This window comes from Harpia harpyja, chromosome 5, assembly GCF_026419915.1.
Source record: "Harpia harpyja isolate bHarHar1 chromosome 5, bHarHar1 primary haplotype, whole genome shotgun sequence".
Taxonomy (NCBI): domain Eukaryota; kingdom Metazoa; phylum Chordata; class Aves; order Accipitriformes; family Accipitridae; genus Harpia; species Harpia harpyja.
Genome location: NC_068944.1, coordinates 63114307 through 63129901, shown reverse-complemented (window position 1 = coordinate 63129901; position 15595 = coordinate 63114307). Strand labels below are relative to the sequence as shown.

The 15595-nt window shown below is 38.8% G+C and overlaps 1 protein-coding gene across 3 annotated transcripts in view; it reads left to right on the top strand.

Moving 5' to 3' along the window:
• TRPS1 (transcriptional repressor GATA binding 1) overlaps nucleotides 1-9114 on the top strand; it is a 223039-nt gene extending 213925 nt beyond the window's left edge. For all 3 annotated transcript variants that reach the window (XM_052787489.1, XM_052787486.1, XM_052787487.1), the window contains one exon: nucleotides 2836-9114. In XM_052787489.1, the coding sequence (XP_052643449.1) occupies nucleotides 2836-3897 (1062 nt within the window). In that variant the 3' untranslated portion in view covers nucleotides 3898-9114. The remainder of the gene's footprint in view (nucleotides 1-2835) is intronic.
• The last annotated feature ends 6481 nt before the right edge of the window (nucleotides 9115-15595 follow it).

Below are 15595 nucleotides of genomic sequence, written 5' to 3'. Positions count from 1 at the left end.
CATTAAACTTGCCAGGTTTTTCCACATTTCTTTCCTCTAATGCAGACAACTATGTTAAGAAAAGTGTAATAATATTCCAACAGTCAAGTATTAAAATAATGAAAAAAGTGCGGTTCACTGCAAACATATACACAATATTCACATTTGCTGACAGAGAAAGGTATATCCCTTGTCTGCCCAGAATCATGAATTTGACCATTATTATTGTGGTGCTGTTCCTCATTTTTTAATAGCTCTGACTTGGTCATGGAAAACTAGATTTTGTTCCATAGTGATTCCTTGGCCACCTCATCGGACTGCTTCAGTGAGGAGTTACAGCATAGTATTCAAGGATTAGACATACACGATCTTCTAGTGGAGTGATCACTCCAGTTTCCCATGGTATCTAGAAAGTCTAATCACAATAATTTAATGAACTATTTGTTGAATTTTGTGGGATTTTTTTAAAGTTACTCATGTATTCGGGATAGGGAGATTGCCAATTGATACAGAGATGGCAAAAAAATCTTTGTGATCGTAGTCAATATATTATGTATAACATATAATTAAGGGTCTGACATAGAGCATTTTAAAAGTAAAGTTCTGGTAATGGTTTCACTGTTTTCTAAATTTAATGCCCCACTGAAAATCAAGAAGAGAACTTAAACTTTTCTGTCTGAGTTGCAACCAGATACAGAATATTTCTATCTGCAACTTACTACTATGAATAAGGAAAATGTGAGTAGCTTTACTCCACTGAATAGTCTGTTTTAATCAGCTAAAGGCTAGTCAGATGAGTACAGTCATTTGCATGCTGAATAATTTTTAAGTTGGACCTACAGCCTTTAGCTCCTAATGACATGTAACTTTGAAGAGCCAGAGCTGCAAACAAGTGTGTGAGGATCCTTAATGACAGGTATGAAGATGTTTCTTTTAATGACTTCCACGATCAGGCTTCATACCTGTAGCATGAAGAGTAAGACTAAAAGTATTTCCAAACTATTGAAAGGTTATCCGGAAGTCATATGAAAATGGTCTGTAGTGTATAAATAAAAGTTTAATAATAGCAACGTCAACAATATTGTAAGATCTCACAGCACGTCAGTATGACAGTGTTACAGTTGTCATAAAAAGGTGAGGAAATTACACTGAGCTTGTAATAAAGAGTATATGCTTATGCATATTAATTGGCTATTGATTCTGCAAACTATAAACTTTATTTGCATAGAATTTACATAGAAAATATTCTAATTTTATCTAACATGATTTTGCCTCAACTTTGATCTGTTTGAGGAGGCTGGTTCAGGTGCTGTTTTTCTGCTAAGTTTAAATTTTGCTTATTAAAAATCTAAATCAAAGTGTATATTTCTTCTGATTCAGAGTTTTAATAGAAAGTAAAATCTTAACAAGTAGCTGCACTGCCTAAAAAGTGGTTAACCATTAATAAGCCGACCTCAGGGAAATAAATAGGTGAAAGAGGAGAGGAAGATGGCAACTCAAGAGAGAAACTAGATCTCTACAAATAATAGAGTGAGCGCTCTTCCAGCTCTGGATATTTTTATATTAATTCAAATTTATGAATATATATAAATTATGTTACATTCAAGGTACAAATTGTTTTGGATATTGACTGTATGCCAAAATTTAATCTGCACTTTAAAACAATGTTAAAAAGAAAATTTCCAGATAAACATGTAAGTGGAATACTGTGTGGGGCACTTTTCTGGCCTCCAACCAAAATACGATTATATGTGCATTTGGATGAGACAAATGGCAACTGCTAGCACTCCAAACTGAATGACTTCTAGGTAGCGTTTGTTGTTTTAACATCTGCCCAGTAGAGCAACACATACCAACGTTACAGCACCATCTTTCATTCACATACCATTGCCTTCCTGTAGGCCCGGCTGCTGTCCTTCCTTGTACTAGTTTTTTTTCTTCACGCAAAAATATTTTCAGTTCTCATCTAAACAGGCCACCTACCCTGAGCTTGTGTGGGGAAGTAGCAAATGGAAACAGAAGTCCTCACTTGGTTCTTGCCTCTGCCTCTTCTGCAATGCTTTTTAATTCACAGACCCTTTTTTCCCCCCCTTCAGGGGATGCCTTCTCTCCCTCATGACTTAGTAGCGCAACATCAGTAACATTTAGAAAGAAATACAGTAGGGATGAAGGAGGGACAGTTGGTACCAAAGTCCCAGGTAGACATTTTGGTGCATAGGAAAAGTTTTCCTGGGCTTTCTTCTCCATCTTTCTTAGTCCCTTTCCAGCCACCATCATCCCACTCACCACCACAGTCAACCTGCAGCCCTTTTGCTAGGTGACAGCAGTGGTGATCGGCAAGCCCTGTATTTGCTTGCATTTTCTATCCGCGTCAAAGGGGGGTGGGTATCAAGGTTAAGTGTTACTCAATCTTGTCATAGTGTGATCTGTGCAAACCCCTGCCCGATACCAGTTCTGGTGACACGGTGCATAGAATAATGGTTGTGCATAGGGCTGTGCATCTCCCACCTCATCCCCAGCTCTCAGCACCCACTTTCAGCACATCTCCCCCAGAATTTTTCAGGAGTAGGGGATAATAAATGCTTTGACAGCTTGGATACTTCATGCCTTTTTCAGTAAACAGGCAACTGTGTAAGGCACTTGACTTAGTTTGATAAAACAAACCAATTCAATGTTTACTTTTGGCTTGAGGGGCCAGGAACAAGCATTTGGGTTGAAATTTGGTCATTCCCATGAAACTCTTACAATATAGCTCTTCACAAAAGAAAAGATAAATTTTCGTGAGCGTGGTCTTGCAGATTTGCTTAATGTGTCTTTCTTTTTTCCTTTTGTTCATTATGTTTGTGTTCCATGCAGACTCCCAGGCCTTTAAACATCATTAAGCAGAACAATGGTGAGCAGATCATTAGGAGACGAACAAGAAAGCGCCTTAACCCAGAGGCACTTCAGGCTGAGCAGCTAAACAAACAGCAGAGGGGTAACAGTGAGGAACAAGTCAATGGAAGCCCCTTAGAGAGGAGGTCAGAGGATCATTTACCTGAAGGTCATCAGAGAGAAATTCAGCTTCCCAGCCTCGGTAAATATGAGGCCCCAGGTTCATTGACTAAAAGCCATTCTGCTCAGCAGCCGATATTGGTCAGCCAAACTCTGGATATTCACAAAAGGATGCAACCTTTGCACATTCAGATAAAAAGTCCTCAGGAAAGTACTGGAGACCCAGGAAACAGTTCATCGATATCAGAAGGGAAAGGAAGCTCAGAGAGAGGCAGCCCGATAGAAAAATACATGAGACCTGCGAAACACCCAAACTATTCACCACCTGGAAGCCCTATTGAAAAATACCAGTACCCACTTTTTGGACTTCCGTTTGTACACAATGACTTTCAGAGTGAAGCTGACTGGCTGAGATTCTGGAGTAAATATAAGCTGTCTGTTCCTGGGAATCCACACTACTTGAGTCATGTGCCTGGCCTACCAAATCCTTGCCAAAACTATGTGCCTTATCCCACCTTTAATCTGCCTCCTCATTTTTCAGCTGTTGGATCAGACAATGACATTCCTCTAGATTTGGCGATAAAGCATTCCAGACCTGGGCCAACTGCAAATGGTGCCTCCAAGGAAAAGAGTAAGGCACCACCAAATGTAAAAAATGAAGGTCCCTTGAATGTAGTAAAAACAGAGAAAGTTGATAGAAGTACTCAAGATGAACTTTCTACCAAGTGTGTGCACTGTGGCATTGTCTTTCTGGATGAAGTGATGTATGCTTTGCATATGAGTTGCCATGGTGACAGTGGACCTTTCCAGTGCAGCATATGCCAGCATCTTTGCACGGACAAGTATGACTTCACAACTCACATCCAGAGGGGCCTACACAGGAACAATGCACAAGCTGAAAAGAATGGAAAACCTAAAGAGTAAACCTTAGCACTTAGCACAATTAAACAGAAATAGGTTTCCTTGATGGGAATTCAATAGCTTGTAATGTCTTGTGAAGACCTATAAAGCACTTCATATAGAGAGCATGCCTTATCCAATATTAAATCCCTTGTTCTTTTCTTTTTTTTTCCCTTTTTCTTCTTTTTTTTTCTTTTTTTTTTTTTTCCTTTTAAATGAGTGGGTTACCAAGAAAAAAAGAACAGTTGGATGGTGGCCAGAAGGGGGAGAAGATAATTATATGGGACACGGCCCACCAAAGCTAGCCAGAATGCAGTGAATCATGGCAAATAACCTTGAGAAAATTTTACCGGACAATTAATACCTTTGCTGTTGTGTAAGAGACATAACTGGCAAGAGTGCAAAGATGTGTATATGTATATACTGCTGCAGGGGTGTAGTGAACATATGCACATTGTATATAAGAACTAGACTTGTTAAATATACAGATGTTAAAAGGTCATTTTCTTTTCTTTAATTTGGGCTAATTTCTGCCCTACAACATGCCTTAGGATCACTTTGTCCTCAAAGCTTTGGCAGCAATTTCATCTAGATGTTTCTCAGACTCAGCTGATTTTTAGCTACCATTTTATCACTACATTCTTTCTGGCACACTTTAGGAAAACCATTTTGTGCAAGTGAAGTCTCTAATACAGAAGCCACACTCCGGGTTTAATTTGCATAGAACAAGGTAACCTGCTGTATTTTATTATAATATATTTTTAATATATTACATTTCTAAACCTTAAAGTCTAAGGTTACTTCTCCACAGGCTTAACATTGCTATACATACCAGTCAATCCCTTCAGTAGACTTATACCAGCTTTTGCTAAGTAGCATTAAATGTCTTCATAGTACTTTTTAATACTTAAAGCTTTGTAAAAACTATCCATGAAGGGAAAGCTCCTCAGCATAACTGCTCAGGGAAATAGGGCTACATAACTAAATATTAAATAATTGGTTAAAGGTGCTGTTAGACGAGCCTCCATGCTTGCTACAAGGGTGTACAAGAACTGACTTTAATCATTTTCATTATAGTGTCCCAACCAGTAGTTTATTATTTGCCACAGGGATGTAGAAGATATTACAAGCTACTGGATGCACTGTCAGATTAACTTATTTCATTAAAGAAGTTGGGAGAACAAATAGAAAAAACCTTATTTTTCTAGTAAATATTAATGTATTACATTTCAAATAATGGTGCCTGACATATTGAATAATTATTTTCTACAGTGTACGTATGCAACAAAGATATTCCATCATGCATTAGAGTCAGTTCTGGCTCTGCCTCGCTGTTTACATTTGCAAATGTAGCAAACAAGGTAATGAAGCAACTATTTCTATTGCAGTAGGTATCTTTTTTTCTGTGTGTGTGCATTAAAGTTGTAAACGATAACATGAAATGAATGAAATTTGTTGATATTAATGGTATGGAGAAACAAGAAGGAAATGAAAATATTTTTATGCCTACTTAGGAAAAAAAGGGTAGCACTATTCATTCCAAGTACTTTTGTATTCTTAAGCTCTTAACTCACATTGTTATGCTTAAAATGATAAACATATATCCTCTTTTTATTGCTTTGTCTGTGTTTCAGAAGAAACATTTCAGAAATTATTTTGATAAGTGCTGTTTGACGATGCAGCACTGATGTTTTATTGCATTCTGTAGTAGCATTGCACTCCATTTTTACAATATTACGCAGTTGCTTTTTTGTTCTGTTTGGGTTTGTTTCTTTTTCGCAGTGCAGGGTCTTAGTTCCTTATGGTTGGATGGCAGGTGTAGCTCAACTGGTTCATGAATGTTGCAGCGAATGAAGTTTAAAATGTCTTTCTGATATTATGTTGTCTTTTATTTCTCCATTCATGCATTTTATTTTTTAAAATGTTCTATAAAAATTTCTCTGGACTAAGTCCTCACTTGAGATTATATGTAAAGGGTCCTATTCTGATCTCACTTACATGCCGCCTTTCTCAGATTTTCATGTAATTGAAACTAAAGCATTATAAAAAAAAAGTTCTTGTATTTAACTTACCTGAATCTCACCACTCTCCCTTCTAGAATTTGGTGCACTTATAAGATACTTAACCATATAGACAGGGAGGTGGAAGATAAAAGGAGAGGTGATAGGAAATGTCTTATAGGGGTTGGCAAAAGGAAAACCAGGGAGGAACTGGCCTAAACGTTCAGCACTTTGATAGGCTTTTGAAAAATAATGTGCCTAAGGCAGCCAGCAATGAACATCACCATGCATGAGAAGCACTTATACAGTTGATCACCAAAGGTCTTGCTGACCTTGGCAGTATTTTGGGTGTTACATTTTCACACAGATGAAATGTTATTGCACAGTGTCTCTGACTTGTTAGGCACAGACAGGCTATTGTTCAGCATTAGGCTTGCATTCCTTCCTGCTCCACCCATTGCTTCTATATTGGTGAGCAGCATATGGAAAGTCCCACTCAATCTGTTCATGGTTGAGTTCTATAACCCTTCAATAGTGTTCTAGGTTAGCAAAGAATATTGGGCCACATTCTTCTTCTTCTATTTTTTAGATGAATCTCCAGCTTGATACCAGTGCCAGACAAAGTCTGGTTATGTTTTTACTATTGTTCTCCAATAATAAGTTCTGACTTGGTTTTTGTGGATTTATTTTTGTTGGGTATTTTTTTTGTTTCTTTTTTTTTTCTGTGGGGACTGAAATAGATTGCCCTCGTTTTGTTACGTCAGGGTCCAGTGTGTGTCCTTTTCAGCTTTTCCAAGAAACATGTTAGACTCACTAAGCAGTGATTTTTATCGGCTTCAGAGGTAGCTGCCTGCCGGTTTTCAGTAGTTACTGGTTTGACTTACTTCATCTAAGACCTACCAGTTCCTGTGGCTTCTTCATTGATAGAAGCTGCATCTTCATGGCAAAATATTTTAAGGGGGACATGCGCATTGTAAGACTTGAGCACCGCCCTTGTACTTCATAACACCTCTTGCTAAACTCGGAAGCAGAGGCCAATAACAGGAAATACACATATCAGGGTTTGGGGATGAGGAGAAATGAAATCTTATGAGTGCAAAGAACAAGACAGGTGTTTGAATGTTAGTATTGCACACCTAAATGGTGCAAATAAAATTTGAAAAAAGTTCATTGTTCTTGCCATGACATGTTGAGATGTTCTAAGATTTCTGCTATGTAAGAAATGGGATTTTGCCATAGCCTGTTCTCTTTGATTGGGGTGGGGGGAGCACAGTTTTGTTTCTTAACAAAAGAGAGGGGACTCCATCCCTCTTCCAGACCCCCTCACAATGGATATTAATCAAAAGAAAAATAAATCCTGACATTGAAAAAGAATAATCTTATTTAATAACTCTCAGATGGAAACCAAACTTCTTGTTAGCACACACAAGTAATTACTGCACCCACTGCATTTCGATCAACTTACAGCACTAACAACTGAACTTTCAAAGACTTATTCTTTGTTCTCAATTTGTCAGTGTCTTCGAGGTGGTGTACTTCTCTTACTAAGGAATGGTAGTTTGAGATCTTAAAATGTATCTCAAATTGGACCACAAAATAAGTAGATGGATCATAACCAGAGGATTTGTGGTGCCCATCATTAATGAGATTGCAGAACAGGAACAATGTTTCCATTAACACCCTATAGCGGAGCCGTCATGCAGCATCTTCTGCAAACCGGACTGTCTCTAAGCTATCACTTTGTGGCTGCTGCCTTCTAGGTTAAAGCAGCAGGAGACGAAGATTTTCCAGAGCACAGTTTGCATTCAGGTGCTAAACTCAGAGTGCTTTCCAAAAGAAGTTTTGCACCTAATTGCCACTGTGCTGATGAAGCTCCCCCTTTAATTTTTCATGGACCGTCCAGAAAGGGGGAGGGACACTGGATACTTGTATCTCGGTTTTGCCTAAAAAATGTACTGTTGCACATTGTGACAGTTTTAAAGAGAGAGAACATAGAGACATCTCAAAAAGTTGAGGCACACTGTGAGCAAGAGATGATTTTTGCAGTTAGAGGGGCAGCAGGACAAAAGTGACTGATGCTAACTGTATACAGTGCTGAGACATAGTGGTTGTGCAATGGGGAGACCTGGTTTGGCAACTGTAGATTAGTACTCAGTTCAGGGACGGACTTTCAAGACCATCTTTAGACTGGACAGTGTTGCTTTTTAGTCATAACTACTTGCTTTATGTGCTAAGGAGTTGTCTGCCATCTGCTTTTTGCCCAGGATGTCTAAATATATTCCCGTTCTTGCTCCCGTATTGATTTTTCTTGGCTGACTTAGCATGCTAATTCCTAATACTGGTCAGGAAAAGCCAAAGAGATTAGAAGTTCACTTCTGTTCAGCCAGAAGGGTAGATATATTTCCTTCTGCTTCTGTGGAGACAGTTATGCTTGGCAAAGAATAGCGAGCAATTTGTCAACGTATCCCAAATGTGATAGATAAGTGAAAAATCCCTTCTAAACTTTTCTATAAAGTGAAGATGGGCCAAGTAGAATGATTTACATAATTTCCTCACCTCAGAATAGGATTCCTCCCTACCGTCTCCCTCACAATTCCATTTCAGTCAGCAAGCTCTGGAAAGCTGGCAGTTGGTGAGATGCTACCTATATAGTAATCACATATACCCTGATTTACCTCTTTTTAAGAGGATGAAAGACAATAATTTAATGGCTGCCAGCCAGATAAATACCAGTTTCATTTGATTTTTGAGTACACATAGTAAAGTAAAATTCTTAGAATAAGCATTGTAACAGCAACCACAGTTTTCCATTCCTATCAGTTTGGCCTCTGAGCTCTATGTAGAAGGAGAACAGGAGAAAAGGAAACATCTCAAAATGCCATTGTAAATTTAGCTTATAGAAAATTCACCAGCAGGAAAAGGAAAAAAAAAAAAAAAAAGAAAAAAAAAGTACTTCATAAAGAATGACTTCATGTTGCTAAAAACCATCATTAAACTTGTAGCCCTGATTTGACTCTAGAATGTTGGCTCTTAATGTTTTGTCCTTACAACACATGGATGTGTTTTTTGTTTTGTTTTGTTTTGGGTTTTTGTTTTGTTTTGTTTTTTGGTTTTCATAGTGCATGTTCATTTCTACTCACAAACATGTTCTTGGTGTATTTCTTATGCAAACAATCTTCAGGCAGCAAAGATGTCTGTTACATCTAAACTTGAATAATAAAGTTTTACCACCAGTTATAAATCAGATTCATGTCATTGTTTCTCGGGAGAATGTAATGTCATAGTGTTACTACACCATAGCGGGATTGGGGAGGAAAACAATCCGGAGTCGAGCTGCACAGGGAGCACGACAGGGCCTGACAGCATCTGTGAGTAACGGCTGGTGATTACAGCTGAAACGCAAAGGCAGCATTGCCCAAACAGTAAATGCATGAAAAAAGGAGCTCCTTCAAAAACAGATTAGCCCTATTGCAGTCCTTCTACATTAAGGACTCTGGATGTGACCAAAACTCACTCAAGTTAATGACAGGATTTAGAGTGAAAGTCTATTTCAGTGGAGTTTGAACTTTTTTTAATACTCCAGCAGCCTGGCATTACACTACTGGTTTTATTCTGCTGCCCCAAGGAGGAGCAAACACTGGAATAACTTTGAGAAAATACCTAAGAAAGGCTGATACTGAAATGTGTTCAGTACCCCAGGGTTAACAAGTCTACCTTTCACACAAAGTCCATGGTGGTCTTTCACTAATTCCTGATGCTCAGGACCATGGGTTTCACATCATGCCCACAACTCTTCCAGGCAATCTTGCTCGCTCCCATCACACAGGTTATTGACCCAATGATGACTCAAGAACAGAGAGTACCACCTGCAACGCTGCCACTACCACTGCCTCCAGCAACCTCGGAGGTTTCCTCAGAGATCCCAAATCGGAGCACTGACCAAATCAGCTCAGCTTGGCATTTCTGTTTGGATGAGCTCACAGCCCAGGGTGGTATGGCTCCCGGCCATCATTTCCATTATGCTGTAATTTCCTTTCTCCATAGGTTTTTGTCTCATCTCCATGGTTGAGAGACTGTTCACACTCATACAAAATAATGTTTTAAAGTAATACAAAATGGTAAAGATCTGTTTATAATGTTAGAGTACAAATGTTCTAGAGCTTAAATTTAAAAGCACCGTGCCAGAAATAACTTCCCCTGCAATTCATTCTTCCAGTGAATTCAGATGCAGACCCTATGCATTTTCAGTCTCTTTTTAATTTCCTGAGATTAATAAAAATAATAACTGTAGTAAAGAAAAAAAGAGAAAAAGCTTTCAAAGGCAGAGAGAACTAGTTTTGGAGACATCAACTTTATGCTTAAATTTTACGCATTTTGAAAAAGATGCTATATGCAAAAGCTGGTCGATATGCATTGTGTAAGACTATATACATATATATACACACTATATATGTAAGAAAAAATATATATAAACACTATATATGTACATATACAGAGATATACATACATATTCACACAGAGAGAGTTTATATATGTACAGAGAGAGTTAAAATTTAAAAATCAAATATTTTCACCTGTTTTAAGAGCACCTTTTGAGGATAACAAGATTTAATCCAAATTTATGTTCTTGTTATAAAACTCTCCCTGACCAATGCAGTCTGTCTTTAATCAGAGTTAAAACCAGTGTTTAATATTGCACTTCTGTCTCCATATACTTAAGTGAGTTCATAATTGTAGGAGCTGATGACCTCAAATTTTCCTTTGTGGTTCTACTATTTGTATAGCCTACTTTTAGAGTGTTAATGCCTTCCTCTTATAACAGCAGCTCCACATGTAAGCAGCTCATATAAGTGCACACTGACATTGTTATCAGGTCTTAATATGCAATTATAAGGTTTAAATTTGTGCCAAGAATCTAGGGACTTCTTGTTCTAGCAGCAGTATCCTTGATTATTTCCTATTTGGTTTTTACTACTGCCGTATCTTGACATAGGTCAGAACTCTTCTCCCAGGTACAACCAGGCTGAGAGTATACAAGATAATACATCTGCTGGTAGCAGATCCTGCCCCTCATCAAAGGAGATTTATAAATGTATAAAGTAAAGTGGAAAAAAAAAAAAAAGTACAGGAATAGTGCTGATGCAGAAGAAAATGGACAGAATGAATAAGTGTGCATCATTCTGTATGAAGGGGAAGCGGGGTGCTCTCAATATTATACTATTAATAGAAGACATGGCCTAGTTATCTTACAACCTTATTTATTATAAATCACAAAAAACACTGTCTTTGTAAAATTGTGTTGACGGTGGGGGTATAAAATCAACAAAACAGCAGAATGTCAGTGAAAGTGTTCAGTTTATTTGTCCGTACTGGAAGTTTAACCGTGATGGGCAATTACGCTGGACAGTTGGGACAGCTGAAACCTGATGGAGGTAAAGTTTGTACTGACACCAGCTTCCCTTGATTTCCCTGAAGAGGCTGACTAATCCTTGTGTGCAGAACAACAAGAGTATCAGTGGGTCCCTTCTGTAAATGAAAGTGTCTCCTGCACATCCAAAGGAATAGAAGTGTCTTTCACACATTGTGGTTACAATGTCAGTGGAAGTGTCTGATTCAATTCCAAATGCTACTGTGGAATTGACAGCTTAATGGTGAGATTGATACGGTGACAGTTCTGTCACCTACCTCCAAACAGCTCCATCAGCTCTGACACAATGTCAGTGGAGTTGTTGAGAGACGAAATATGACCATTTAAAAGAATAGAAAAGAAATACATTAGAAAAGAACAAAACTTCTGTTACAACACTGTAAAGACGATGACTTGAATCTGCCACAGAAAAACATTAGGCTAACACCTTGTTTTGCAAAGGGAATACAGCTGCTGTGGCCTCACTTCTGAGTGGAATAATTTATTTTATGATTTGTAGTACAAAAAGCAAAGTCCCAACATAAAGCTAGCTCTCTTCTCACTGTGGCATTCTTTTAAGAAAACAAGACGATAAAGGAGTATAAAAATGCATTAAGAAGGCTTTCTAAATTATCATTTCAAGGAAGGGAACTAGATATTTTCTTACCATTTATTTTTGTAAAGAAAAATCCTTGCAAAGCAAAATGAGAATATTTTCTTTCTCTTTTAATCAGAATATTTTCCTCACTGATAGAATCTGATAAAACAGGAAATAGATTTCAGAGTAAGAAAGTATGAGATGTGGAAGCCTTTCAGAAAGGTAAAGTGATTTTTCAAAGTTAATGTTCCCTAAAGGTGGCATTCACATTTCCTACTTTGGACACCCAACTGTAAATATACATTATGATCCTAATCTTCCTACAGAGACAGTCAAATGTTCAGAGCAGGAGCTTGTTAGACGTTCATAGCCACCTACAGGAAGGGTCCAGATTGGACAATCTCTAGAGATCCCTTTTAGCCTAGATAATTTTGTGATTATAAATGTTCACAAATTCAGTCAATTTATGTTTCTCCCTTATGAGTGTAGTATATACGGCAGGGAGCAATTGGAGACAAAGGCCAACAAAAATTGAAGTACATCTGTAGATGGAAATGGTGAAGCATATCAAGACCTCTCTAATACACAGGCCTTTGTTGCCAGAGCTGGATGCAAGTACAAAATACTCTGTTAAACACATGGCTCTTAACTGGAGCACAAAGGCTCTTCCATCTATTTACATTTCCATAATAACTCACTGCAATAAATCCTTGGTAATTACATATTAACCTCTACAATTAAGCATAACATGCTAGACTGCTGATGCACTGACATCACTATCATACTCGTCAACACGACTCTTTGGCTAACTTCTATATTATCTATAAATCAAGCCGGGAATATTCACAGGCGTTGGATAATGACCGTCTGCAAGGTTTAGTGGCTAGCATGGTCCCGGCACACGTTGGCTGGGGCCAGCTCCATGCTTCCGACCAGGTCCCAGGCACACAGCTGGGGAGTTACCACAAGGGAGACCATTCCCACTTCTCAGGGGAAGGCGTACGAATGGGTCTGTGTTACTTGTACCATTCCCTTGGGGGCAGTTTTCCAGCAGGAAGCACCAAGAGCCATGCGGTACATCCTGAGCCACCTGCCATGCTGCTTCAGGGTGTGAGCACGTTTCGGGGGGGCAGCAGGTTTGCGAGCAAAACTATGTGCCAGTGTCCTCAGACCAGAGAATGGCCTTGACCATGTCGGATAACTAACATTGTCATTACCTCTCTTTACTCATTCCTCTTGTCTGATGAGGGTGGCTGGAGCAGGTTCACCTGATGTTTCAGTATCTGTAATCTGCTGTATTTGACTAGGTAAGCTTTAAAGACAGAAGCACTTTTAGAGTCATCTTATATAGAGACATCGACTTTAGGAAGGGGGCAACATTTCCTGGTATGGGGTGCGAGGTGATCTTATTTAGCTCAGTTGTAGACAGAGCTATACAGTATGTACATAATAGATGACTGCACTTGATCAAATAGATCATATTCCTATTTTCTGTTGTCTTGTATTATAAATTTTGTGGGCAAATCTTCAGCTTCTAGTAATACAAATAAAGAGACAACAACAATGAACATTCCCATGTGTCCAGTTTCATAGAACAGAACATGGCCATCCATTCCAAGCTGTTATAATTGCCGACACTTTTGAGACAACCCAGTTTTTCTTGCCCAGAAAAGGGCAAAGATTTTTTTTCTTAATACAAAATGCTTCAGTGCTGTTGTGAAAACTTTGTTTCTCAAAAAGGACTTGTTTCAACACATTTTTAGTGAGCTTTACTTAGAACTTAGTAAGTTTTATTTCAACTCACATTCTAGGAAGATTTTGGTTTGACAGTAGGAAATCCCAGTCTGTGTCTATGTTCCACATTTAAATGAGTATTCTTGCTAGCTCTTTCATGGAAGCCACTCTACAAACAAATCCTGAACTACCTTAATTATTTAGTGAAAAAAAAAATCTAGGTGCAGATTTTTAGCAAATTGTATAATTCTTGTCTTTGAAGATGCACTTGATCATTCTCTGACATCACATACAAACCTAAAGCCATAGATTACTGTGATGTTTTTCGTCATGACATTATACAATATTATCTTCTCTGTGTGCTAGGCAAACTAGTATATTAAAAAGGTTTTCATGGAAACTACACAACTAACTGTTCTACATAACTTGTTTCAGATTAAGCAGAACAAAAAGTAATAAGATTAATTTACCTACACAGGCCACCAAGTTTGCACTTAAGCCAGCTTTCTGCATTTCCTGAAGAGAGACTGCACTGCTGGTGAGGAGACATGGAATAACACAGGAGAACTGCCTGAATTACTGGCACATATAAAAGGGCAGGCTTTACCCTGTGTACAGTCTAAGATGATAAAGACATTTGGCAGCAGAACAATGCCAGAAAGCCTAAATATACAAAAAAGATAGGAATTTCAGATTGGAACATGAGGACTGGAAAAAGTATTTATGGAGCAAGAGTGAAATGCGTGATTATATTAAAAAAAACCTCAGCAAAACTTAACAGTGGTCAAACATGTACTTAACAAAGGTTAATCATAGCAAGCACATAAGACCATTTAACACACAAGGATAGCAAAGTTCCGGGGACTTTGGGAAGTGTTAGATCTGACTGCTAATATACAAGATATTGTCTGATTGCTGGGAACAGGCCTTGGAAAAGACAGGGCCTTTTCTCATTCTCTATCAACTGCCTGAGGCCACAGTTTCAGGAACACTTCAAGCTGGACATGCTGCCAAAAGAAGTAGTCCCACTCCTATCTGCCCTGTGCTGCTCCCTTCCTTCTACTGGCACAAGTATTTGTGTTTCCATGAGATGTACCAGATCAGGGAACTAATTGTCTCCCACTTGCCCCCAAAAAGGTGAATTTCAACCCCATTAATTCCCCAATCCAGTTCCCAGCACAGTGACAGAAACACCTGTGTCGGCGGTAAGTATGTGGTGGTAAAATGAGCAGTCGGTGATGTGGAAAAAGGCAGTATGGGGTTTTTCTTGGCAGCTAATATCAGTTTAAAGTGTTCAGAAACCTATAGTCTGGGGGGCTGTATTGGTCCTGGTTTAGAGCAGATTCTCAGCTGTACATCAACACTGAATTTTGTTCCTCAAGGTCTATATGCAGGGTGGGGATGAGGGGCAAAAGCTCAGCTGCAACACCCTGAAGACCCTCCTTTCCCTGTGCCGGCAGCTGCCAGAGAGATGCCCCCTTGTCCCTCGGTGGCCATGGCTTAACTGTCCTTCAGTGGCACGCCGACTTCCAGTCTGCTTTACCTTATGCAGAAAGAGTGGTCAAGTCCTGCCATTTTCTTATGCCCAACTATTGCTTTCTGCAAGTGCCTACTTTGCCCATGCTGGTAGAAAACCCAGGCAAACTGATTTTAGGCATTTCTAATATGGGCAATAGAAAGTTTACCTACTTCTTGCTTTTCATCCTAAATCACATTTCTGTATTTATTGCTACACTGTCCTTGTACTCCATAAAGCTGAGCACTGCAGACTCCTTACCAAAATAAGCCACTACGGGTGAGACAACAAGGAGATAAAGGGAACTGGATGGGGAAAGTTTCAAGGATTCTTCTCTTCTTTCCTGCGGTTATCAGGTAGACATTTTTTAGTTTGTAGTTTTTTCCTTTGTTCCTTCTTTCTGCCTCCCAGTCTCTCCTTTTATTCCACTCTGCCCCTTACAGCTCATCACTGATCACTGCATTATT